Consider the following 24,587-nt stretch of genomic DNA (forward strand, 5'->3'; position numbering starts at 1 on the left):
CATCAAATTTGGAAATAATATTTATTATCCCTTAAGGATGATTCCAAATTTTGTCAGGGGGTCACCCATTTTTTACGTTATCCAACACTCATCCATGACCATGTCATCTCAAACACTGATGTAGATCTAAAGGAAGTTTCCTGGGGATATTCATAGTGCTCAGACAAAGTCTCCTGATGTTTTTGGTAACCCCCTCAACTCTCCTGTGTACACAAAACTGACAAACTATACTAGGAATTCCTCCTAAATTTCCTTGCCAGGATGCATACCTTTTCATTTTCAATATTGCCAATGCATAGTTAATTCTTTCCATCAGGTGTATTGTGGGGTATAATACAAATGTAATGAACACTTGGGGGGTCAAAAGCGGGGCTTTAGACTTTCAGTCTTATTAGAATTAAGCATAGTAAGAACCACTACTAATTTCTGTTGACATAAAAAGTGTGAAATTTGAAACTATTTATAACAAAATACATTCAAAATACAGTATACTTTATGAGAATATTGTAGAGGTATCTATCAAGTAGTCCATTAATAGTCGAAACACAAAGAAAGATATTTTAAAACTGAGATAATTCTTTTTTTTTTTACATTAAGTCCTATAATGCTTTGCCTTGCTGTAATTTATCTGCCTATAGCTGGCTAACTGAGGCCAGTGCCTCGTGGACATTGATATCATAATGGGTAAAAGAAAGTTATTGTTTCTTAATTTAAAAAAAAACAACGTAGTTTTCTCAAAGCTTATGGCAAGCTGCTGTAAAGGAGCCAACGAGATGTAGCAGAGAAACTTGTTGTTCCTCAAGCAACATTGTGTAGCCTACTTAGACAATAAAAACAGTCAAGGCTGCTACTGATGGAGACAAAATGCGCATGAGGAGAGCACTTTTGGTTGTAATCGCTTTCGTGAGGTGGATTAATAATGCCCAGTCACCTGATGCCGAAGCAAAGCAAAGCTGTCCTCTTTATAACTTCATATTCATGTAATAAACATTCACATGCCAATAAAAAAGCAATCAGCATGAGAAATAAACCAAAAGCAAAAAAAAGACTATAATAATCAGCTGCTTATAGTAATCAATTTGACCCTGACAGACCTGATCACTTTAAGAGGTTTCCACTGTACTCAGGATTATTCTATAAAGGGTTGTTGGAGTATTTGTGTTGTGTTGTGTTGTGTTGTGTTGTGTGTGTGTGTGTGTGTGTGTGTGTGTGTGTGTGTGTGTGTGTGTTTGTGTGTGTGTGTGTTTAGGACATGGACAGGAGCCAAGCTTTGCACACAAAAAGCCGTGCCTTGAGCAAACACCCCCTAATCCCGACTAAAGCTGGGGAGAAAGACCTGGATTCAGCAGACAACAAAAGCAAAACCTCAGCAGGGACTCAAAGCACTGACATCTGCAAAGGCATTCCTGCAGAAGTTTTGACATTGCATCCATGCCGTGCCTAGCAATGTTAATATGCTGATTCTTGTCAGTGTGGCATTAACGTTAAGGCAAAGTGCATATCAGCATGAATAATAAATTAACTGTATGGAGGCGATGCGGGGTTAACCGCCTGTGGAATGCACGGCTTGTCAGGGACCAGGGACTGAGGGGAAATGCTCCGTGGGGCATAAGGTCAAATGGTTGCAGGAGGCCGAGTGGTCTCTTTGCATCCGAGCCAATAGGCATCAGAATACCAACAGCAGCAACATTGAGGGAGACAGTGTTGACTGCAGAGGAAAGCTTTTGTCAACACATTTCTATAACATGTCACTGTTACTCATCACTTGGTGCTGACAGCTTGCCAAAGGTTGTAGAATGGATGACTTTGATTGTCATGTCAAATAACGCTTCTTTTCCATCTTCCTGTCACTTCACACTCCAGAAATGCCTTAAGTGTTTTTTTTTTGTTTTTTTACATTTGTGGCTCTGAAACTTTATTTCAGGTCACTGCGCCCAGTTTACATGAAGCAGCATCCCAGTACCAGTGATCTGATCTCACAAGAACCTATCCATCCACATCTTAAGAGCTGAAAACCTCTGGTTCACCCCCTATTGTATGTGTTACCATCTACCTGTATATAAGCAGCCATGACCTGTGTGTGACTAGTCTTGCCCCAGGGGTGTGACTAAAACATTGTGTCCATTAGGACAGTCTGGGGAGAAACACTCCTGTTGCTAAGGGAAGGGGGCTTCGGGCAATCAATGGGATCAATGTTCAGCCCAGGTTGATAAAAGCTTCCCCTAAAGTGGTGACACGTGGCCATGTGATTGCGTGACTGTGTGAGTGTGTGCGCCCTTTTTTATGTGCGCGTGTTAATGTTAAAGTAAAGGTGACGAAAGATTTGTCTCTCCGATAAAACACCTCATGAAAAAAGGGCAAGGGTTACGTCCACATTCTGTGAGAAAAAGCATCTTCCCTAAAAACTACACCAAACATCGAAATAAAACTGACAGCAACACGGGGCATTTCAATTATACATCGGCCTGCCACAAAAAGAGGTCAAAAACACAAATACACCAGGGATACACTCGCTGTGTGTGCAGCGAACACTACGTGAGGAAACATTTCATGGTACGTGATTATCAGAGGAAGCTCAAAAACAGAGCGGATCTGTAATGTTCTTGTTAACTGGCGACACTGAGCCCCAATTTAGTTTACACACTGTCACGCTGAAGAATATTTTAATACAGTCTCTTTTTGAAGGTCAGGCATCTCTCAGTGTGAAAGGTGAAGCAGCTGTTTTCTGCGGAGGCTCAAGAATGGGTAACTCAATCTGCTGAGAGCAGCGCACACAGACAGTGGGAAAAACAGATATGTATAATGCGGTGATGGGTCGGGGTCTGCATGGTATTTCCAGCGTCAGTCACATAGGTGCTTTAATGAGGGGACCTGGGACCTTGGCATAGTTTTACTGACCCTAAAGTTTCATAGGAGGGGTCCTAACACCCCCGCAGCCCCCGCGGGGAACAGCTGCAACACACCCTCTCGCTCACCTCTCGCTTCTCACATGACTAATCACAGCTTCTCCGCGGGGTTCAGGGCAATATCACAGGGAGGACATGACCGCTCCTCTCCTGAGGAAGTGAAACACACACCCTTGCACCAAACACAAGCCTGCTATTGTTCTGTCCTTTATTTCATCTGGTCCTACAAAAATAACTGGGCCGTCAAGATATCTGACCCAATGTGCGGAGGCTGTTCCATTTGGGAGCTCGCTCTCACGCAGCATTGACTGTAGTCTTGTTTCAAGGAAATGGATTTGGCCTGGAAAGTTTAATAAACCTCGACGCTGAGTTGTTTAAATCCTTCTGTATCATCTCTGTAAACTCAAAAATCACACATTATACTCATCATAAGCATTCCTTACCTCTCCCATAGAAGTACTTGTGGTAGTAGTATGCTCCGAGGTCGATGTGCTCGATGATGTAGCGCTTCACCTTCTCCCTGTGGATAGGTTGGTTTTCTCGAGGCACCTCCAGTACAGAGACTCCTGCGTTAGTGCAGTGGGAGCTTAAAGATGATTCAAATGAGCAGCTTTCTGACATCCCGCTATAGTTGGCACTGTTGGCTCTGGAGAGGGAGATCCTCCTCTCGCCCTCACCACCGATCTCATTACGAAAGTGTGGACAGCTCAGCACTAAGCTGTTGCTCTTCCCGTCCCCCTCGTCGGCATCCAGGTTCTCCTTGGGGTTCAAGTCCTCCCTGCTGCCGAGTGGAGACTCAAACAACGGGGCATTCCCACTGCTACATCCTGCTGCTCCGCCATCTGTCCCTGCTCCAAGTCCAGCCCCGGCTCCAGCTCCAGGCACCCCGGCTCCAGGCCCGAGTCCGGCGGATGCAGCTGAAGCCCCAGTAGTGGTGTTCTTCCTCTGGCTCAGGTTAGCTCTGCTTGCCACCGCCTCGCTGATGTTGAAAAGAACGCTCTGGACGTCATAGTGCGCAAAGCATTTTTGAAAGCTGAGTGGTCGCCGGTCATCCTCTATTGAGAGCCGCATGGCGTCACTCTCACTCTTTATGGTCCGCAGTTTCCTGAACAGAGACGTTTCAGATGATTCCGATTTAAGACGCCTCATGAAGGATTTCTCCGGCTCCCGGCTGTAGAGCAGAGAGTGGTCGATGTAGTCGTAGCCTGGAATGTGGACTATCTCGCCCCGAGCGATCTGGGCTGCTGTCTGCAAGCTGGGGGAGAGGGAGGCGTCACAGCGCAACAACTCAGGGAAACCCAGAGGCGGTATGCTACGGTGATCCAGGGTGTCCACTCGGTAGCCCCTAAGCATGGTAAAGAAGCCGTCTCCACCTAGGCCCTGACGGTCAATGGAGGACGTGCTGCCGTATTCACGGTGCAGCGAGGCCCCGGTGTTTGGATTGACAGCATTCTGGTCCATTATGTCCTCAGAGTCAATGTCACTAATGGTAACATCACTGTTACTACGTTGGCGGATGGGATGTAGACCCTTCAGCGGGGAGTGGCTGAGGAGGTCACTCAGTGTGTATTTGTCAGAGTAGTCTACCTCCAGACAGACTGCTTCGCCTTGCTCCAGTATCTCCACTGTATGTTCCTGCTGGCCGTTCTGAAACACTGGTATCACACTCTGATAGTTTGGAGAGGGCCGTCCGTCCCATCCGTCTTTCCTTGGTGGCCAGTCTGTCACCCTGGCCCTGACGCCCATTTTAGGCATGGCTGGAGTACCATTTGTTTTGCCTGCGCCGTCAGGTTTCCCCTGCATGTTTGGGGCTGGTGGTCCCATGCTACCATTCAGGGCTTTGAGTTTCCTGTTGAATAGCTCCTCTGACTGCATGACTTTGGAGTACTCTTCTGGGCCTCCCACAATTCCCACGGGGTTTGATTTGTTATCCGTCACAGGGCTCAAAATACTCATATCCTGCTGGCAGACTCCTTGAAGAGCAGACTTCCAGGACCCTTCTTCATTACATCATGTGATTTGCTCACTGGTGAGCGGAGGAGGAGCCTCTTTCCTGAGTCGACGAAGCAGCCGTCGTCATAACTCACAGAAGGCGGCTGGCACGACGATCGACACGCAGCATTTGGATGTCAAGGACAAGTGTCTGAGGGGCGCTGAGGCACAGCGGAGTGGAGTCTTTTCTCACAGCGTGCCGCCAATGCAGAACGACAGCTGGAAGAGTTGGATCTGTGACACAGGAACAAAAACAGAGAAGAAAATGTTAGCACCCAGCGAGAAGGTTGAGACATTTTCATTCAAATCATAGGGAAAAGCAGTTTGTATTCCTCAAAATGACCCCAAAATAAGGCACATTCAGTTCAGCTATAAAAATGATGATCCTGCTGACCTAAATGCCTGCATCCCTGTTATCATGTAATAAACTCCCCACTAAGGGTTATGTAGGGCTGCATTAGTTTTTTGGAACTATGCGGAGCATATCATCGAATATGGCTAATTAGTGTATTTGAGAATAGCTGGTGCTATTATGGGTTTATAACAAGATAGATGTATATCTTTGTTGGTGCTTCCAGCCAATGCCTAACAGATGGCGGTGAAGCAAATTACAGCAACAAGAGGCAGATGTTCAGCTAAATGTTCACATGTACCAATATCTGATCCAAGCGCTCGCAGCATCATCGAGCCTGCAAATTATACAGGAGGGATAGTTTTGCATATTCAACGCCAATTCCACTTTCCGCCTTTTTATCTGATGCAGTTGGTTAGGAGGAAAATTAACAAGGAGGTAAATTGGCTATGACAAATAAAAAACTGAAATGTAATATAATATATATGATAGCCACAAATCCACTAAAATATAAGCTTCACTGCCACAACAACAGAAAAGAAAGTTTGCAAGTTTACTCTTTTCCACTTGTTCAGTGTTGTTCACCTGGGGAAATAAACAGACAAAAAGCTGATTCCAGCAGTTTTGTTCATTAACCTGAACATCTGAGGACAAAGAGAAAGAGAGAGAAAACATTAATCTGCTAGTCCTTGAAAAGCGGCTCTGTTCCCTCTTGGGTATTTCAGCAAACTCACATGGTTTCCATTTTTATTCAGTCTTTCCTTATGTTCTTTGCCATGTGTAGACTTTTGTTAGAAAGGCGCCGGGTTGGTCATATAGCCTCAATCAACTGCAAAAAACGATTCGACACGGGCAATATAATAAAGATGCTGACAAACAAAGACTGCAGTGTATACTGAAGCTGAAAGCCAAACTTCAAGAGGAAGCAAGAAGCTTGTGTCTCATCAATCCCATCACATGATATACAGTATGTCGAAGGTCAGGTGGGAATAAATGACTGAGGTGTTACTTTGGGTTCATCTCCCCAAACACTGACTACTGCACTGAAGATCACACCACACCCTGCCACAATAGAGACTACAAGTCTTCCAACAGTGACCTAAATGCTTTTTTCTTGTTCTTTGTGGCTGGTGGTGTGCCTCATTCCTCCTACTACTGCAATCATGTGAAAACCCCATGAGTTATAAGTAAACCCTCCACATTGCAGAGTACAGGGCACTGGATTGCCAGTATTTTGCTTCGGCAAAGACGTGAAGCCCTGTTAAAGGTCCAGTGTGTAAGATTCAGGGAAATATATTGGCAGAAATGGAATCTAACAGTGACTTTATCATATGACAATGATGTGAGCTTTGAATTCACCACTTATATGCAGAAGGATGAAGATTATGTTATTTCAAAGGCTGTCCTCTTCTGAGCAGCTGCCTCTGTGTTCACATCTTCCTGTACCAAAAAGAGTGCTCACTTTGCAGCTACATCTAGAGACCAAAATGTCCTCAGAAGTACTCTGCACACTATCTGACAAAAAAAGGACTTCTTGACTTTAAGAGATCTCAGTCGACTGAGGGGTCTCCAACTAATGATTCGTACCTTTGTCTCTCAGGGGGCCTATAAGCCTATAAGCCTTATAAAAGGCTATATTTAAAGATTTTTACCGGTTAAAATTACCAGGTTTGTTTGTTTTAAAGAGGAAGAGACCTCTGTCGATAATACAGCTCCTGTTAAAAACCACTTGAACGTCAGATTGTTAAGTTCTCAGAGAAAAAAGCTGAGCATACGTTAGCAGGCGCTGGGTTAACAGCCTGTCTGCAACAAGCCAAACAGTGATGGAAAATCAAGAAAGTGTAACATGAAACTGCTTTTTTAAGTGTTTTAACTGGTTTTGATCACCTGGTCCGTGTGTTGTGGAGAGGAAGAGACCTCTTGTGGATGTTTCGGCCCCCCACAAAACCTCCTGAACAATGAACGCCGACAGAATCCTAACCAGGAGGTCACTCTCAGCACATGGAAGAAGTGTTAGCTGGTTGCGTTCTGCAATCCTCACCCCCTCTTTAAAGCCATTCTCTTTTTAAGGATTTACTGTGAACATGAGACATGAAGTTGCATCAGTTCCGTCCACTGGCCTTTAATAAGATATCTTCTGTTCCCACACAACTGTTTACATTTCTCTTTTACTGTTGAGGAGGAGGGTGAACTATTTTGGGATGAAAATGTGGGCCACATCAAGATTAGCTACAGGCCACCAGACTAGCCCAAATACACCCGGGATAACTCGGAAACACAGTAATAAGAAAGTATGTGCTTCAAGCCCAGGCCAAACACAGGTTAATGCATGCATGACCCAAATGTGTAGGAATAGATTGATAATGATACGTTCTCAGTATCAGTCTACTGCCAAACTACCCACAATCCTCTTTCTCCCATTACAAATTGGTCTGGTTATGGACACAGCTTCATTCACAAGCAGGAAATTTTAGTGTCACTGTATTTAGAAAAGGCTTAGAGAGGACAGTGAGACATTGTGTTGTGTCATATGAATGCATAATGTAGTGATGAGCACTGTTCTGGGAAATATGTTTGTCCGTTACATTTGGTGACCGATGAATAATGGAAAATGTGTTGGGTTGTAGTGTAGTAAAGAATGCCAGAGCTAATCACTTTCAATATAAACAACATCTGTGTCTGAAAAGGGCCAAAGTAGAAGATTTGGTTAAAAAGTTAATTTTATTATTTCTACATAAAACAGTGCATTCTAATCTACAAAAGTGACTTCTCATGCTAAAAATGAAAAGAATGCTTCACCCACAAAATGGTCATTTGTATATCAAGTACTCACCCTGTGTTTTATTGAATTTATCAAGAAAACTTTGTTTTTCTCATATGTCTCCACAGTGAATGCAGAATCCAAAAACTTGTGATGAATTGAAGTTATAGGGGTCTGCGTTAAACAACAGCAAAGCTATATCAAAACATCTGTTTTCAAGCTCTCACACAACTCATACAGTACAATCCAGTCTCATTTATCCAGTCGTATGCTCAATACTTCCCGAATAGATAGCCATTTCCATCTTCAAAGCCAGACTCCATTAACATTAACAGTAATTTTACCTGGCTGAACACAGGAGCTCCTGACTTTGGTGTTTTATAAGGTTAGTTCTGATTCACCAAAGTCACAAAATAACACAAACTAACTGAACGAGGCAGGTCCGTGTTCAGTGAGGTAAATATTACTGTTTCGCTTCTAGATCAGCTCCCCATAAGAAAGAGCTGTGTATCTGGGAAAACTGATCATACCACTTAATAAATAAGTCTTGGATTATACTACACAAGTTGTGTGAGAGTTTGTAAAATTACATTTTGATATAGTTTTTCTGTTGTTAATTGTGAACTTCTATGACTTCATTTCTTCAAGAATTTCTTCTTTTTTTGGATTCTTTGTTAACCCTGGAGGCATGTGAAAAAAATGTCAAAGTCAGTGTAACACAGGGTGAGTAATTGTTATGCCAATTTTGAGGTGAAATATTCCTTTAATAACTAATGGAGTTTAATTTCCTAGACTGGTGCTTGAATCATACATGTTCCCCAATATGCTACTATGCAGGGACCCATGTAACATTTTTTTCTGAAAAATTACCACGATATGAGGTCTAAATAAGTAGATTTGTCATGACTTGACAAAAGAAAAAAAGGAAACGTGACCTCCACTGCTTTAAACACTAAATATCCATCACCCCAAGACATCCTGCTGCCAAAACAAATGAAAAATCTTGAAAAAAATGACTCTAAACTTTCACTCTTGCTAGTGGACGTATTTATTATTTAAGTTTTAAGTTTAAGTCTTTCTCTGTTGCTCATCCATGTGTAACATTGACAGCAGAGGTAACTATGTTGCAAGTCTGCTGACCAACACCCAAATGTCACGCGTTGACTGATCACAGTCCTTTCACACTCACAATAAGAGCCAGTGACAGCCAAAATGTGCCACCTGCGCAAACAGCTTTATCAATGGTGACACTCCAACAGAGGCTTTAACGGATGACTGAGAACAAGAAGAACAAAGAAAGTGACATACTGTAATCTCAATGCATGACAACAAAACAGCATGAATTACTTTTCACAGTAGTCTGTGAGGAGCAGCTATAAAAAAAAAAAAAAGAAAAGGCAGAGGGTTGTAATGCTGTCAACACAGGCAAACCAAGAACACAATCGAAGATGAATGTTTGGAGAAAACAGGATTATATCATCAAATAAAATATAAAAAAACAAGTCATAAACCTTACAATAAAAAGGACTATTACATCCTTTTAAAGCACACTTCTAGTTGTGTTATTGCATCCTGGTTTTGCCTTCAACCTCCAACATAGTTTAAACAACAGAAGCAGACTAGTCTGTTTATGTTCACACTGACTAGCCTCTCCCTGTTTGTGCTGCTACGCGAGGTCAGGAAAGGGTTAGCTGGCCGTTATTTCATGTTGAGGACAGAACAGGATAAACTAGGGAACATGGTGGTCTGTGTTTCCCTTTCCTGCCGTCTATTAGCCACTTTCCCCTCTGACAGTGATTAATGAACACAGTCGCACCGTGTCTCGTTCCACATCCATCCCCCCTGCGCCCCCCCAACCAATAGAAAGTGCAATGGACTACTTGGTCAGCAGAATCTATCTTCTGTGTGACCTGAAGGAGGCTGTTTTCTGTCCTTGTCTTTGTGGCTGTGTGCAAAGGGAGGCAGCAGATGGAGGGTGGGCGTTCTGCTTTGCTAACAGCCCTTTATTACTGGAGTAATGCATCACCATTATGGGTGTTTAAGACACAAGGCCTGGTGAACATGGGGGGGGGGGGTTGAGAAGAAGGGATGGGAGAAAAAGAGAGGCCTAATTACAGTAATGAACTCATTTTCTGTCTCTGATGTTGGATATTCTGTCTTTCATCTTGGCTCTTCCAGAGAGGAGTGGCCCAGCCGTTCTGCCAGGTCTTAAAATAATCCTCTGACATTGTGGCCTGATTAAAGGCCCGGCTGATATTAATATGCTGTCAGAAAAGTGAACACGTTCTGTCCACCATCCTGTGATTAATAGTTCACTATCACTGATATTTCACCCGAGCAGGACACACGGCGTGACGCCGGCAAACTCCAACAGACTCACTGCACTGACTGACTTCTCATTAGTCACTTCTTGGACTCCTACACAACTGTCGCTGTGATCATAGAGAGGAAGTCCCATCAACAAAGCAGCAGACTGTCTTTTTGTTGGTTACAGCTCTCTTTCAGTTCTCCTCATGCTTACAGTATCTGATTGATCAAACTGGGTAATATGGCACACTGAAAAATGCTTAACTCCTCAACGACTTGAGCTAAGAGTGAAAATAAATGTAAATTTAAAAAAGAGATATATGTAAATTAAGTCACAATGCAAGGATCTTCTACAAAACAGCACTGCATATATTAACACCAAAGCTCCATTTGATGCCAGTTGCAAACACATTTCGTAAGCAACATTATTAAGATTACTCCACTCAGAGATGACAGCACTTAAGGAAATTAGGCACATACTGTACACTCAAAAAGCAGGGCCATGTAATAAGCCCTTTAAAAAACAGTCTTGAGAGGAATCTAGATCTTCTGTGTGCCTTTTTTGTTGGTAACACGGCCCACTTCAAGTAGCTGTGACTCTTTGAAAAGCCAAGCTTGTCACTTGTCATGGACCTAAGGTTACCTTTTAAATATATCCTGTGCGACAAAGACTAGTCACAGTTGCAAAGGTTTAGTAAATTATATGACAAAATTGCAAGAAGTCACCTGGAAGTCACAATTATGCAAGCAAAATATCAAGGTTTGCCCATTAAAGGCACAATTTATCTGTATGTTTCTGCAGGTACACCTCACGAAATATCATAATAACACAGCAAAGTATACTGGCAAAGCTGTAGCAAAAGCATCTTGTACAGTGTTCCCACACATTTCAACAATGTTTCCATGACTTTTCAAGAACCCCTAATACAAAAAAAATGTCTTGCCACACTTGCAGGGTGTTTCTCAAACACGTTAAGATCAAACTTTATTAAGCATATTTTAGTTAGCTGGCACACATGAAGGGAGAGAAGGAACACAGAGAGACAATGATGAAACATACATGATGATAAACAAAATGCCTACACAGATTAACCCTCTGAAACCTGCATCAACATCATTTTTCTTGTGCTGCTTTCAGGTGCTTTCACAACTAGGCTATTGAAATCTTAAAACCCTGAAAAAATTGTTAAATGTCTTTCATACACATGGGGGAAAGTGTAATGACCAACTTGGAACACACACACAAATTGCAAAAAAATTAACAGATTTAGAACGTTTTTTTTTTTTTTTTTAAGATAGGAAAAATGTTTAAGGAAAAAAGAAAAAAGCTTGGGAAACCGTTATCTATAATTATCATATTGACATATTTAAAATAATGTTAAATGTTTTTGCACTTTTCATGTTTTTTACTTGTCCCCGTTTGGGTTTTTTTTATACTTTCTTTTTCTTTTTTGGTGCTAATTCTCAAGTAATTTTCTTGTACTTTTTAATAATTTCTTGCTAATTTTTGGGTAATTTCTTGGGTAATTGCCTTCTTCCCATGTTTTTTTTTTAAAGAAATCAAGCCAACTTGTTCAGGTTTTAAAGGGTTAAAGCAATGTTAGATTGACAACTATGGAAAATATATTTGCCGTTATGTTAAATTACATGCAAGGTCATCCAGAAAAAAATAGTGTAACAATTTCATTACATACAACAAATTTCCATGACTTTGCCAGGCCTGGAAAATGTGATTGTGAAATTCAATGACTTTTTCAGGTTTTTCAAGACTATGGGAACCCTGCCAGTAAGTTAGAGGATCTCAATTGTTTTCAAACTTTCAACTTCCTTGAATGTTTGCATTCCTCTAAAATACAGCATCCTCCACAGTGTCCAGCCCACTGCACCTCAGGTCAAAGTCAAACATGTTTTTTTAGCCCTGACCACGATGCTGGGCCGCTCCGAGCCCTGGGGTGAACATAAACCTGTGATTATGGCCAATTATCTTTAATAAAGCCTGGTGTAATTGAGCCACATTAGTGCTCCTCTGTTCTCGGCAAGCAGGAAGTAGTAGCTGGCCTCATCCCCAAGACGCCTCGACCTTCAGAGCTGAGGCCAAGCTGCAATGCAGTCACCCTCTCCTCCCGCAGCCAAATTAGGGTGCGAGGTAGGTTAGAGGCCAAGATGATTACACCAATTTTCCAGCTCATGGACTTCATCATATAGTGAGTCAGGCAGCACTACTATGTGGAGCATATTTATACCGTTCTCTCCGTGCATTCACAGCCTGATTTATTTTAGTTCCTTGTTACCTGGCTTCTACTGTTTTGTGTTGACAGGCTGCAGCCAGTCAAACATTTGGATGTGTCACACTGTGTTCATCATTAACACAGAGGAAGGAAAGAAATCCAAGCGGAAAGCAAACAAACCTGAAGGCATGTTGCTTATGCTTCACCGCCCGCCATTTGATTCCTCAATAAACTCGCAGTAAAAACAATGAATCACATTCCATGTCACATCACACTCAAATACAATCAAATTTGCACTGCACACGGTTTTAGTGTTTCGTCCTCCGAGGAGTTGATTTAAAACAACGTGGGAGCTCTGTTTTCAATCCTCTATTGAGAGCAGCTGTTCCAACCTTGCGGTGGGAATTGGAAGGCAGTATGCAGTGGTTTTGGGCAAGATAGATATTAAATTCATCACACTTTCAGACAGGGAGGGAGGAGTGTGGGTGTATGACTGCAACCAGACACGGGCATCTCCTATCTGATGAAAACACTCGTGTTTCTGCTTCACTGGAGCGATTCTTTACCTTAACTGGGTTAAAGCAAAAGAGAATGTGAGGTTAAGAAGAGAAGTGAAACTGGTGGAGCGGGCAAGAGAAAAAAAAAATGGGAATTTTGCCAAACCGTGCAATTAAACCACAGAACCAATTAATTGGGTGATGTTATCCTTGAGAGTTCATTACTGGGGCCTGGGAAACCCAGCATAACATCTTCCCCAAGTGCCTCCAGAACCAGAAAGGACACTTGTTAAGGCTGTGTGTGTGTGCACCACAGCTCACACAGTCTATTAAAGTATGGACCAAAGAAAACCAAATGCACCATTCAACGTCTTCCTCTTTCATCTGCTGCTTGCACAATTCAACCTCACAACAGGGAGGAATCTCCCACCAGCTGACACACAAATTAGCAGTGATGCTAAAGCCCTGCCATTAATGGCTGAAACCCACCCCTTCCTGTACACAGCAATAACTCCCCATATCTGAGCCGGTAAGAACCCAATCATCTAGCTCCGCCCCCTCTTATTGTGGTCAGACCACCAGCTGAACACACCGATGTGCCAATATTGCCTGCAGGGAGTAAAGCTGAGATTTTAATGGCCAGTGTGAATGGAGGGTCACACCCTCAGTGGGAGGTAAGGAAACCAGTAAAATGAGTTCCAGCCAGCTGTCTGATATGTGGAGACTAACAGCAAACCATATCCAGCCTTGTTATCCTTTACAAATATTCACAAGGGTGAGAACTTAACAACCAGAGATGCCAAAATGTATTTAGGTTAAGTGGGGTTGCATTAGTAATAAGCAACAAAATTAAAAAATAATACTTAACTTGTGATGAGCAGCAACTTGACAGCATCATCCATTAGAGAGGATAGGGACTGTACGTAACCAAACCTTCACTTCACTCTATTTCTATCATTATGAGCTCTACTATACTCAATCTGAAGTCAGATTTGGCATGTCCTCAAAGGCGGTTGAACACAGCTCTGGGTGTGACTGGAGGTCTGTCCCTCCACACACAAGGGTGCTATTTGCAAGTTGCAGAGACATAAAGCCAGAAATCCTGACGGTTTAAATGAACAGATGCACAAGCTCCAGATGCAGCTTACAAAGTTACAGCTTATGTTACAGGAGGGACAAGATGATTTAGAAGAAGTGGCCCTAGTACTGCTTTACAACGACAAAAAACAGACGAGGAGCTAGCATGTTTGTTCCCTAAACCAAACAAGGAGAGAATAGAGAGGTCGCTCTTTTCTAACACCAGAGGAGGGATACCAGTGAGGTGTGCCAGGCGCTTTTATGATGTGCCAAAACAAGCGACCCGTTTCATTTAAAACCTTCGCCTATTCATCACATTATCACAATTAAATAAACACTCTAAGTAAGTAACCTTAATGGCATTTAATTCATTGCATTAGAAGTGTATTCAAACACCTTTTTCCTGTATTCTGTATTTTATATATTTAGGCCATGATTCAGGAACAGATAACTGCAAGTACCTGTGGTCCACTACAGTACATTACCAATATTTTTTGTCTAATTTAAGCATCATGAAAGCTGATAAATTCAGCTAAAAACCCTGCTACTTTCTACCAGCTGTCAGTGTAAAAAACAACAATGGTCTTAGTAGATCCTTGTGTATTCCTGAAACTTATTCATGGGATTCATGGATTTCTTTCAAAGTTGCCTCAAAATGATGCCTGCACACACTGCATCAATCAAGCCCAGTGCAGGACTTTTTTTACATGCTGCAAACCTGCCATAACGCCTGAGACAACGTGACATTTCTGTTTTTTTCAATGTACAACTAGTCCCTCGATGTTTTACTTCTCATCTGCAGTCTCATCTCTATTTGACAGACTGTGTATGTGTGTTCTGTGCCTTCAAGCTGACATGTCACATCAACACCGCTAACCATTCTGACACGATCCACACAAACACACACAGTGACCTCATGCCAACATTGAGATTGGCGCGACAGAAGCAGAGACCAAGACTGCATCCACACTGATAGGTTTTCATTTTAATATGGTGTTTTTATTGAGAAAGATCTCAATACACACAAGCATTTTAACACCATTTTAGAAATAATCTCCATCCATACTGGACCCTAGGTGCAAATGTAGATGCAGTTATGCATTAAAAAAACATATTAGAGTGGATATAGAGCAAAAGAACACATAAAAGGACAAGAGTGTGCACAAGAGTTTGTGCTTTTAAAAAGAGAGGGGTTGAACAGAGGCAGCTTCTGCAGGAGCAAAGAGACGATTAAAGGCTTTCTGTTTACATCTCAGCGCACACAGACCCGAGTTGACCCAACAGCAGAAGAACAATCAGTAGAGGAGATAAAAAAGGAGGTCAGACAGCACAGAGTAAACATGTACCCTCATCGTCTCATCATTCCCCCCAGCGCTGGGCTTAACAATGCACTGTGGGAAATGCCCAAATTCACTAATGCCCTGTCAGTGCCCCAGGTGCACAGACTTATAGAGAACACAGCCTCGATCAAACAAGCACTGCAGTGTGTCCAGGACTCTATCCTCTGGCACGAGCGCAACTTCAAAGTAAACTCTTCATACTCTGTCTGCATTTTGATCTATATAAAAAAAAACTTGAGTTCAAAAACTTTTGGATTGAGAAGACCAGACAGGAATCTCTGCAAAAAGGAAGTGGCTTCATACCAGAATAAGACTTCAATGCTTCCATAACAGCCCAGGAAAATTGAACAGCCTTCCGCAGATATGAGACAGCTGGAATACAAGACGCTGCAGAGATGTAGCTATGCTAGAAACTGATATCTGCTCCTGTGGTTACAGAGCCAACCCGAGGTCGCTGCCCTCCAACAGCCATCTCGCCACACCTCATCTGTCAACAGTTGTGCTCTCACGTGTAAAATTAAACAAAAGATAGCTGTTTGCTTTGCCACAGACTTTGCAGTTCAGACTGGTGGTTATTTCTAGCTGCTGTCTTATCGTGGAGGCAGCTTATATGAACATGAGTCTGTTTTCCTACACCGCTGCACCCCCCCCGAGTATGCTCCGCTTCGTGCTAGCAGTAGCTCCATCTGGAATGTCTGAAGCGCAGGGGTCAACTGTGATCCGACTCCATTTCACTTGGTTCAGGGAACAGTAAGTATTTACCCAACAGAAACTGCAAAATGGTAAAAATTCTTTTCATTTCCTGCACACATTTAAATCTCATAATATCTACCATATGCTGAGTCACAGACAAAGAAAAGAGATCTGCCAGTAGAAAGTGGTTTGAGACTCCACGATTGTGTCGAAGCCAGAGAAATAGAGGAAGGGAGAGTCATTGTAAATCCAATTATGTGTATACTGATCCAAGCAACATGAAGGCACATAACTTTCACCTCTGTTTCTCTGGAAACATCAATTGTGTCTCACAAAGGAATTGATTGTATTTTGAAGCACTGCAGAATGTTTTGAAGCTATGCATGCGAAGGGCTCAAACACAACATTTTTGCTTCTAAAACAATTAGCGTGTCAGGAGTGTTTTGGCAGGCTATATGCTCAGTAAATATCCACTACAGATGTTCATAAAGTGATTTAAGAGACACAACTCTTATCAGTTGGTTATAACTAATGCCTACCATACACCAGAAGACTTTGAATAATCTTTGAACATACTTTTAACAGACTAAATCCTTGACACCCTATAGATTTTACAAAAACTGTGGATCTTGCAGGGTCACTATGTGCAAGACCACAACTTGATTCCCTTTGAGGTCGTTTCCCAGCCTGCTCCTGGTGTAATATGGTATGCCAAACTCCCTTCAAGAAATGTGAAGTTTTAACAATTCCTTATGTCTCCACAAAATCACATAACTTCAGAAACCCAAACTAAAAGGTGTCATATGTCGACAGTATTGCTGTCAATTCGGCATCGATATAATCTATAAAGATGAACTACATTTGCGTATAAACTTTACATTTTGGATTTTGTCCCTTCAATTTGCCACCAGCCTCCATTGGTTAGCTGTGCTATATTAGTGGGAGAAGACTGTGGGGATGTTTTTAGGTTAAAATTAAGTTCTCATGCTAAAATAATTGTGTGTTGGGGGATCATATAGCCAAATTAAACATAGATTTTTTTTTTCATTCCATAACTCCACCAGTTGCTCCTCCTTTTCCACAGTACAAGAGAACTGAGATATATTCTTCGGCCTCCTTGGGGTCCCCTTCATGTGAACCGTCTAACCGGTTTACTGCTGCTTTTTTGGTGATGAAGGTTGTTGACAATGTTCACTTAATTTAACTTCAGTATTTGTGTGAGCCAAGACTAAAAACTTGATAATATTAAGAAATTTGGTCTGAACATCAGGCAAGAAAAAAGATGGACCGAGTTTTATGACCACCTTACACCAAATGAAAAAGATCACAGGTGTGTGAACCAGCTGATGTTAAACTCATTGGAAACTTGTTTGTAACGATGAAATCACTTGAATTGTCGATTATTGGAAGGCCTGGCAAAGGCAGATCCTTCAATCCTTCAACATTTCTAACAGTATTTCTAATGCAAACATGAAACACACCTTGTCCTGCAGTTTTCATGTTTCTAAATTCCAACGTCAGATAATGCATTAAGATGACAGACATTGATAAATATAAAATTACCCATGCAGCTCTGGAATGACGACCTTTCCATGCCAAGATTGACATAATTACTAACAGCAATCCGTCAAGTGGGAGCTTAACCACAAACAAAGCACTGATGGTAGCTTCAAATAATCACATTGACAAGGTGAGCTATGCAGTGAAGGTTTTTGCAAAGAAAAGAGCCCCTGTTCTTGAGCTGGAGTGACACTTACATAAAAACAGCACAGTAGCGGTAGTGCAGGCTGTATGAAGGTAGTGCGGGAGAGAGGCAGGCCTCCTCCTGGCTCCACTGAAACTGGGAGTCTCCTACCCTGCTGCCCTGCCAGCTGGCTACGTGCCCAGCGCCTGCCAGGCAGCACACTGCCATTGTCCTTTAGTTGTTTCAGGGTGATCTGAGAATTAAACTAGGCAGGACAACAGATTTTCCTTGTTTATACACATGAGGATGGAGAACAAGCACTGCGGCAAACAAGGGACCCATAATGCAGTGAGTTAAAAGATTTAAATGAGGTTGTAAATTTGGCGAACGATCACGTAGAGAGTCCCCATTCTGATACAAAATTAATAACTACAGACTAATATGACTAATGGAATACCGTGTTATGAAGCTATCACGAAGCACTTAGCTGTATGTCAGGTAATGTTATGTAGCAACCAGCATTAGTATCGCACCCTGGACACACATGCATAGTTTTGGATGTCGCTCCCACGGCCTATTCAGATCTCACAGACTGAAGCTTCTGTATGTTCCCAACAGAAGGAGACCGTGTTTGTTCTTGGCTGCTCCAGTGGAGCCCCACGAACAGAGAGCACTGTGCTGTGGCCCTTCTCCAAAAGGGACCATCTGTCCCCCGAACTTGGCCTAGCCACACCGGCCTTCACTGCTCTGGTGAGACAGAAAGGGACGTACAGGGTTGATGTGGCCCAGCAGGCCTCCAGAATAAACCACCACCTATTTCCATCAGCACACATCCCCCCTCTGCTGCTTCCCAGCAGCCTGCTGCTTACCCTGCAACCTCCATACCAATGACAGCCTGTCAGCAGAGTGCACTCTCTCAGGAAAGAGAGAGAGAAAACAAGGAGAGAAATGGTGAGAAGAGCGCTCTCATCTCGCAAAAGGGAAGCTGTTAAAAGAGTTGCGAGGAGTTCAGATCGAAAGCTCTGAGAACATCCGTGCTTCTGCTCCTCTGCTGAGGTCAGTCAGAGTCCACATTGTCACATTATCACTGCGAAACGGCGCAGCAGACGAGGAGAGTGCTGTGTGTGTAAAGACTGAGAAGTGACACACTAATGCACAAACACATTCATGCACATCATTCAGGGAGCAGCGTTTAGAAGTGCTGACCAGCAGAGCGACCTCAGAGCCCGTCAACACCATGGAGCATCATTCCCTCCTTTTACTCACTTCGGCCCTTCAAAGTTTGTTTTTCACACTTGGTTTGGGGATGCTGACAGGAATTTGGCATAAGAGAGACAATTTGGACTCCTGGGCAGCAGCTGGAGGCTCCACAGCTGACGCAGGATAAGGTTTAGTCAACCGGAGGATGTGAGGGGTAGGGAGGACAGGAGTAAGAACAGATACACAGATGAATCACTGGTTTATTCACCCCACAAGAACTTTCTGTGCTGTGTCTGCCAGAAACGCACACTCACAAATTCCTCCTGCGATACACCCCACAGGCTAGACCACTCAAACATACCATTGTCTAAAAACAAGACTCTCCTCACTTTACAGAATGCACATCATAAATGCAAGCAAACTTGAGGACAACATGCATTATTTAGCCTTTACATTTCGTTCCTATGAGGCTGTTACATGAAAGCCAACATTAGGAATCAACAGTTGCCATGCTTACCTGATTAAGAGAGTCCTCTTTGCATCAGAGCCATAAATCCTGAGGGCAGAGGACTCAAAGCCCTGTGAGCTACAGTGATAATGAGCCCACTGTGGAGATGCTATCCAAGTGCATTAAATCCATCAGCCACTTGTTGAGAGATATCCGCCACACTTCACAGCAGAAAGCCTCTAAAATAAACAACAGCAACCCTTCCTTCTGCTCCTTTATCCAACAACTAGTTTGGGGAGAAAATGGAGAAAGATGGAAGAAAAAGAAGGAAAGAGTAAAATAAGGACGAGTCTGGCAGCCATCGGGGAGTCAATTTAGTGAAATGCATACAGCTGCTTCTTAATGCACACGACCCTCTCCCTCCCCCTGTGACAAAGCCACCAACAGAATGAATGAGACTGAGAAATTAGCATATGTAAGGGAAAGTAGGTGGTTGTGTTGGTGGGTGGTTGTGTGGGTGGGGGGTGATGAGGGGGATGGGGAGGGCCATGACATTCAGAGCTTCTCCGGCTGACAGGAAGGACAAGAAAAAAGAGGGGGAAAAACTATTGTTCCCGGGGAAAAGATGCCCAGGTCAAGCCAGTGACCTTCCGAGTTTGTAGCGATGGCTGACATTTGGAGCGACGGGAGATGGAGGGATCCAGTTATCTGTTCCCTACCCTGTGAGCTTGGTACAAAGGTCTGTCTGACAAACAGAGTCAGCAACCATGACCACCTTAAACACACTAAGATAAGAGGAGAAAGACCCAACCAGAGAGGGGGAATTGCCCGTCTTTCAAAACTGATAATCCCTCGAGCCAGATGCCATATGCTGAGCCTGCATATCTTTACCTTTAGCTGAGGCCAGAGCAACAGAAAGGAGGGATGTAGGGAGGCGAGAGGCTGTGAGGGTTGTAAGAGCAAGAAGAAAAATTTATTAAAAACGGAGTTCATCTCTGCAGGACGGCACTCTGCGATGCTTCACTGCAAACAGCTGTGGGTTTAAGGGCCAACACACACTGAGCCAAAGACCTGGCACCAACAAAGACTGACTGCAGTGTGTTCAAGAGCAGCTTTTATCAGTAGATGAGAGGCAGCGCATCAAAGACTACACTGACAGCAAGCTGACCACCAACAGTCATGTGCGTTCATCGCCTGCGTGGTGGGAAATAATAAGTAAGTGGTCGATTTAGGAGTTGCAATTGACAATGTAAAGGCTTGCTGTGCTTTGCTATGTACTGGCATCCTGCCTGGAGAAGAACAAGCTAAACAACCACAAAAAACTCAAACACAACTGGTGGAAACAACAACTTGCTCAGCTTAACAGCCTGTGCCAGAAACTTAACATTTTCAACTTTTTTGCAGACATATTCTCAGTTCATCTGTTGAAAAATTTAGTATGTTTTTTTCTTTTTGATTGCATATACAGACCCCTGAGTAGTGGGTTCTTCTTCTGCAAGTGCAGATCAGCTGGCTGTGAGCTGTAGTCTTTGTGGTGGTCAAAATCAACAAGACGTCAGGCAACATTAGGCAAAGCCATCATTAACTGTTTGATCAGTTGCTGTTTGTTGACACTAGCTGTTTGAGGTCATCTTGGTGTGTCATGGCCCTGCCATGAGTTTGGGTATGGAGACCAGACCAATGAAACCTTCTGAGCAAGGTACTTTTAACATAGGATAACACTTTCTGGTTGATTGGTCGATTTTACCAGCAATATGCTCTGCAGCATATCACTGGTTGCTATGATACGGAACATCCACGGAAGCAAAACACGTAGAGGATCAACACATAACACACCGACAAAAGTCATACACATACTGCCCAGGATCTTGTCCTGCCGGCTGTCCCTTTCACACAGACATCATTACTGTGGTGTTATTAACCCACTCCACAATCATACCTTTTATATAGTATAGCCAGTTATTTCTAACCTTCTTATGGCACATAAAGGCTAAATAAAGAACACCTCCGTGAAGTAAATGACTTTTGATGATATATTTCTCCTCTTGTATAGTGCAACATAATTGAGTTTCTGGGAGCTTAATTGAAAAAACACTAAAACAGTGTCACTCTAACCACTTCCTGATGACTGCTTTGCTCTGTCTGTTTTTGGTTGGAGGTGGGAACATGTTAATGACAGGAAATGACAGACTTTAATCAAGCTGAATGAATGGCACCAAGTGCAGGTTCTTTGTGCCACATTCAGCTTTGATCTAGCCTCTGCAGGCAGGTTCTCAGCTTTGATTCGAGTTGAGGGGAAGGAAAGGGTTTTATTTGAAGAGTGGGAAGCCCCAGGAGGTAACACTTAAGAGTTCTTGTCACTGCATCCCAGAAAACAGACAAACTATTCATCAGCCTACACACATGTGCAGCCCGGCCTGTGGAGAAACACACAGTCCCACAAACACTGCTCGTTCGCACATGGACGTCCGGGTCTGATGGGTAATTTACATACCAAGGGTAGTCATTACACAAACGGATACACATGCAAAACGACCTACATTCACAAACACTGAAAAAACATCTTTCACAGCTCAGCTTTCAAATGACGTGCAGTTTTGACTGATTTAATGAAATATACAGACTGTCCTGTAAGACACTATGGTGAGAATGAACTTTTAGGGTAGACAATGCTAGTGACACTTAAGGTGTAATTTCGATTACACCTTTCGATTCAGATAGCAATTTACATAGACAATGGGAATATTTAGTCAGACACAAAGTTTCTGCTGATTCAACATTTTTCTAGTTTTTTCTGTCATGTAAGCCTCTTTTTAGAATATCTAATTTGGATTAGTTAAAATGTTTAGCATTATACTTGACTTGTGTAGTTGAAATAAGCTGTGTGTTTAATATACTACTGGCTTAAAGGAATAGTTGACATTTTGGAAACTGTGTTCGTTTGCTGTCTTATTCAGTGTCTGATTTTATTTAAATACAACAACAGAGATGTGTAAATTGATGTGATACTACTCGGACTACAAATGGAAACCAGAACACTTCCACTACCAAAATCTGTCCTACTGCCTTCAGACTCTGCCTACAAATGCAGATATATGTTAATAGAGATTATAAGATTACATCCTGTCAAAACTCATCGTAAACCGCTACTTGTGCAATGTGTCATCACTGTACATAAACACTCAAAACTGTCTTGAAGATTTGAGCACAATGTTAAATCATGTGCTCTTACTGTATTATAACTCTGCAGTGGAGCCTTTTCTTTCTGAAAAACAACCTTGAGGGGGACTCTTGTCATTCTATGGACAGCCAGTGTGGTAGTATGGAAGCCATTGAGGCTTGCTTCATAATTACAGTACTAAACAAGTCAAAACAACTCAATGTGATGAGGAACAAGGGCTTCTGCCTGATTACTCCCACCAAGGGAGATTTGATAGTCCACCAAGAACCAAAGGCACCTGTATCCACTTTGATTGAGCTCTCTTTCACGAGGGCGTGACAATAGCCAGGCATGTGATACATTTGCTGTCCAGTATTTTTAGTCCTGCTGATAATGGCATGCTGTGGCAAGACCAGTCTCTCCTTAGTTATGCAGAGTGGGAGAGGAGCTGTTAAGGGAAGTGGCCTGTTCCTCCTGCAGAGAGGAAGGAGGAAAAGCAGCTGGCAGGCAACAGGCACACACAGCATCTCAGAATGTCACTTCTTCTCCCCTAGACGCCCCCCTTCTCCTCTCTCTCTCCACCTCCTCTCCTCCTCTCAGTTTGTTCTATCTGTTGTCTGGATTCATCAGAGAGCAGGAGGCTGAGCTGCCTCCACTATCCCCCCCATGCCACTCCATCTTGACGGCAGAGGAAGGGAGTGAACGGGAAGGGGGTAGTGGGCATATGAGGTGAGGGGGTGGAGAGTAAACAGCGGCTTTGCATCCCTCCATGTTGTTGCTAGGCAACTTTTTTCTGCATATGACAGCCTTGAGTGACAGCAGACCTCCCTTCTGAACAAAGACGGAAAGTTGAGGGAGGGAAAGGAGAGGAGCAGAGAGCAGCACAGAGATGAGTGGTGATCGGGTGAATACAGGGACAGACACATTGTTCCAGAGTTTACAGCAATACAGGCAGCATAATGAAAAATTTGGACTAAATAAAGAGTCTTTGAAAAGATGAATCAAGAGATGAGTTGTTCTCGATTTTGGGGGTCAAGAAATTTAAACAAAATAAGGAAACTACTCTCCGGCAAATACCCAGAGACAAATGCAACTGGTTGATATTGCATCATTTCAAGTTGGGAACCACTTCTGAAAACATTCTGTCACTGGTCCAGATAAAGTAAACTTAATTTCTGTTGCTGTTATCACACTGCAAAGCAAACTTTTGGATTAATTTTTGAACACTGCAACATCGCCACCGGCGCACCGAGGATGTCTTCACAAGTGCTTATCCAAGTCTTGTTTATATTTTGCACTTAAGCTCTTTCATTACCTATGAACATATGATTAGAAAGAAACTCCTGAGGCAGTATCAGCATTACCACCAACAACCTCCAAACTATACTTTGGCAAAAGTTGGCAGACACCGATAGTTCCGGCTCAGCACATTTTGTGTGCAGCACAGATGACGTGCTTCGTCCGTAGGGCGCATAATAAGGGTTTTCTGACGATTGCCGGGGCTAAAATTAGCACGTGAATAATAATCACTGGCCTGTGAGCTGCTTTTCATTGGAAGTTTGGCAGGAGAGAGAGTGCTGGATGCCAGATCAGGGGTGCTGCTCTACGAATGTGTGCAGAGGGAGCAGGCAGTGAGGAAGGAAAGGAAAGTTGAGACTGGAAACCATATTGTTAACTGCAGTGTGGGCAAAGTTGCCAGTGCTTTTCGATGACCATATAGGATGCCAGATGCCTGCGCCACGGCTGGCTAGAGAAGTGGAAAGCAACACTACAAACAAACAAACAAACAAACAAACAAACAAACAAGCAGTCTGACAACAGATACACTTGTAAATGTATCGACCTGTAGGTGTGGTTTTTGAGAGTCAACAAGAAGGAGAGAGGAAAGAGGAATGTATTCAGAATATTTTACAGGATGTTGATACCAAAATAACAACAACAA

At 42.9% G+C, this 24,587-nt stretch overlaps 1 protein-coding gene across 4 annotated transcripts in view; it reads right to left on the reverse strand.

Moving 5' to 3' along the window:
• The window catches only part of LOC121954384 (signal-induced proliferation-associated 1-like protein 2), a 105,907-nt gene that overhangs the window by 64,494 nt on the left and 16,826 nt on the right, over positions 1-24,587 (reverse strand). For all 4 annotated transcript variants that reach the window (XR_006106570.1, XM_042501849.1, XM_042501848.1 and 1 more), the window contains exon 2: positions 3,350-5,132. Coding sequence is in view for 3 of the 4 variants with exons in the window: in XM_042501849.1 (XP_042357783.1) it covers positions 3,350-4,862 (1,513 nt within the window). In the remaining variant the exon portion in view is untranslated. The remainder of the gene's footprint in view (positions 1-3,349; positions 5,133-24,587) is intronic.

This window comes from Plectropomus leopardus, chromosome 15 (assembly GCF_008729295.1).
Source record: "Plectropomus leopardus isolate mb chromosome 15, YSFRI_Pleo_2.0, whole genome shotgun sequence".
NCBI classification, from domain to species: Eukaryota; Metazoa; Chordata; class Actinopteri; order Perciformes; family Serranidae; genus Plectropomus; species Plectropomus leopardus.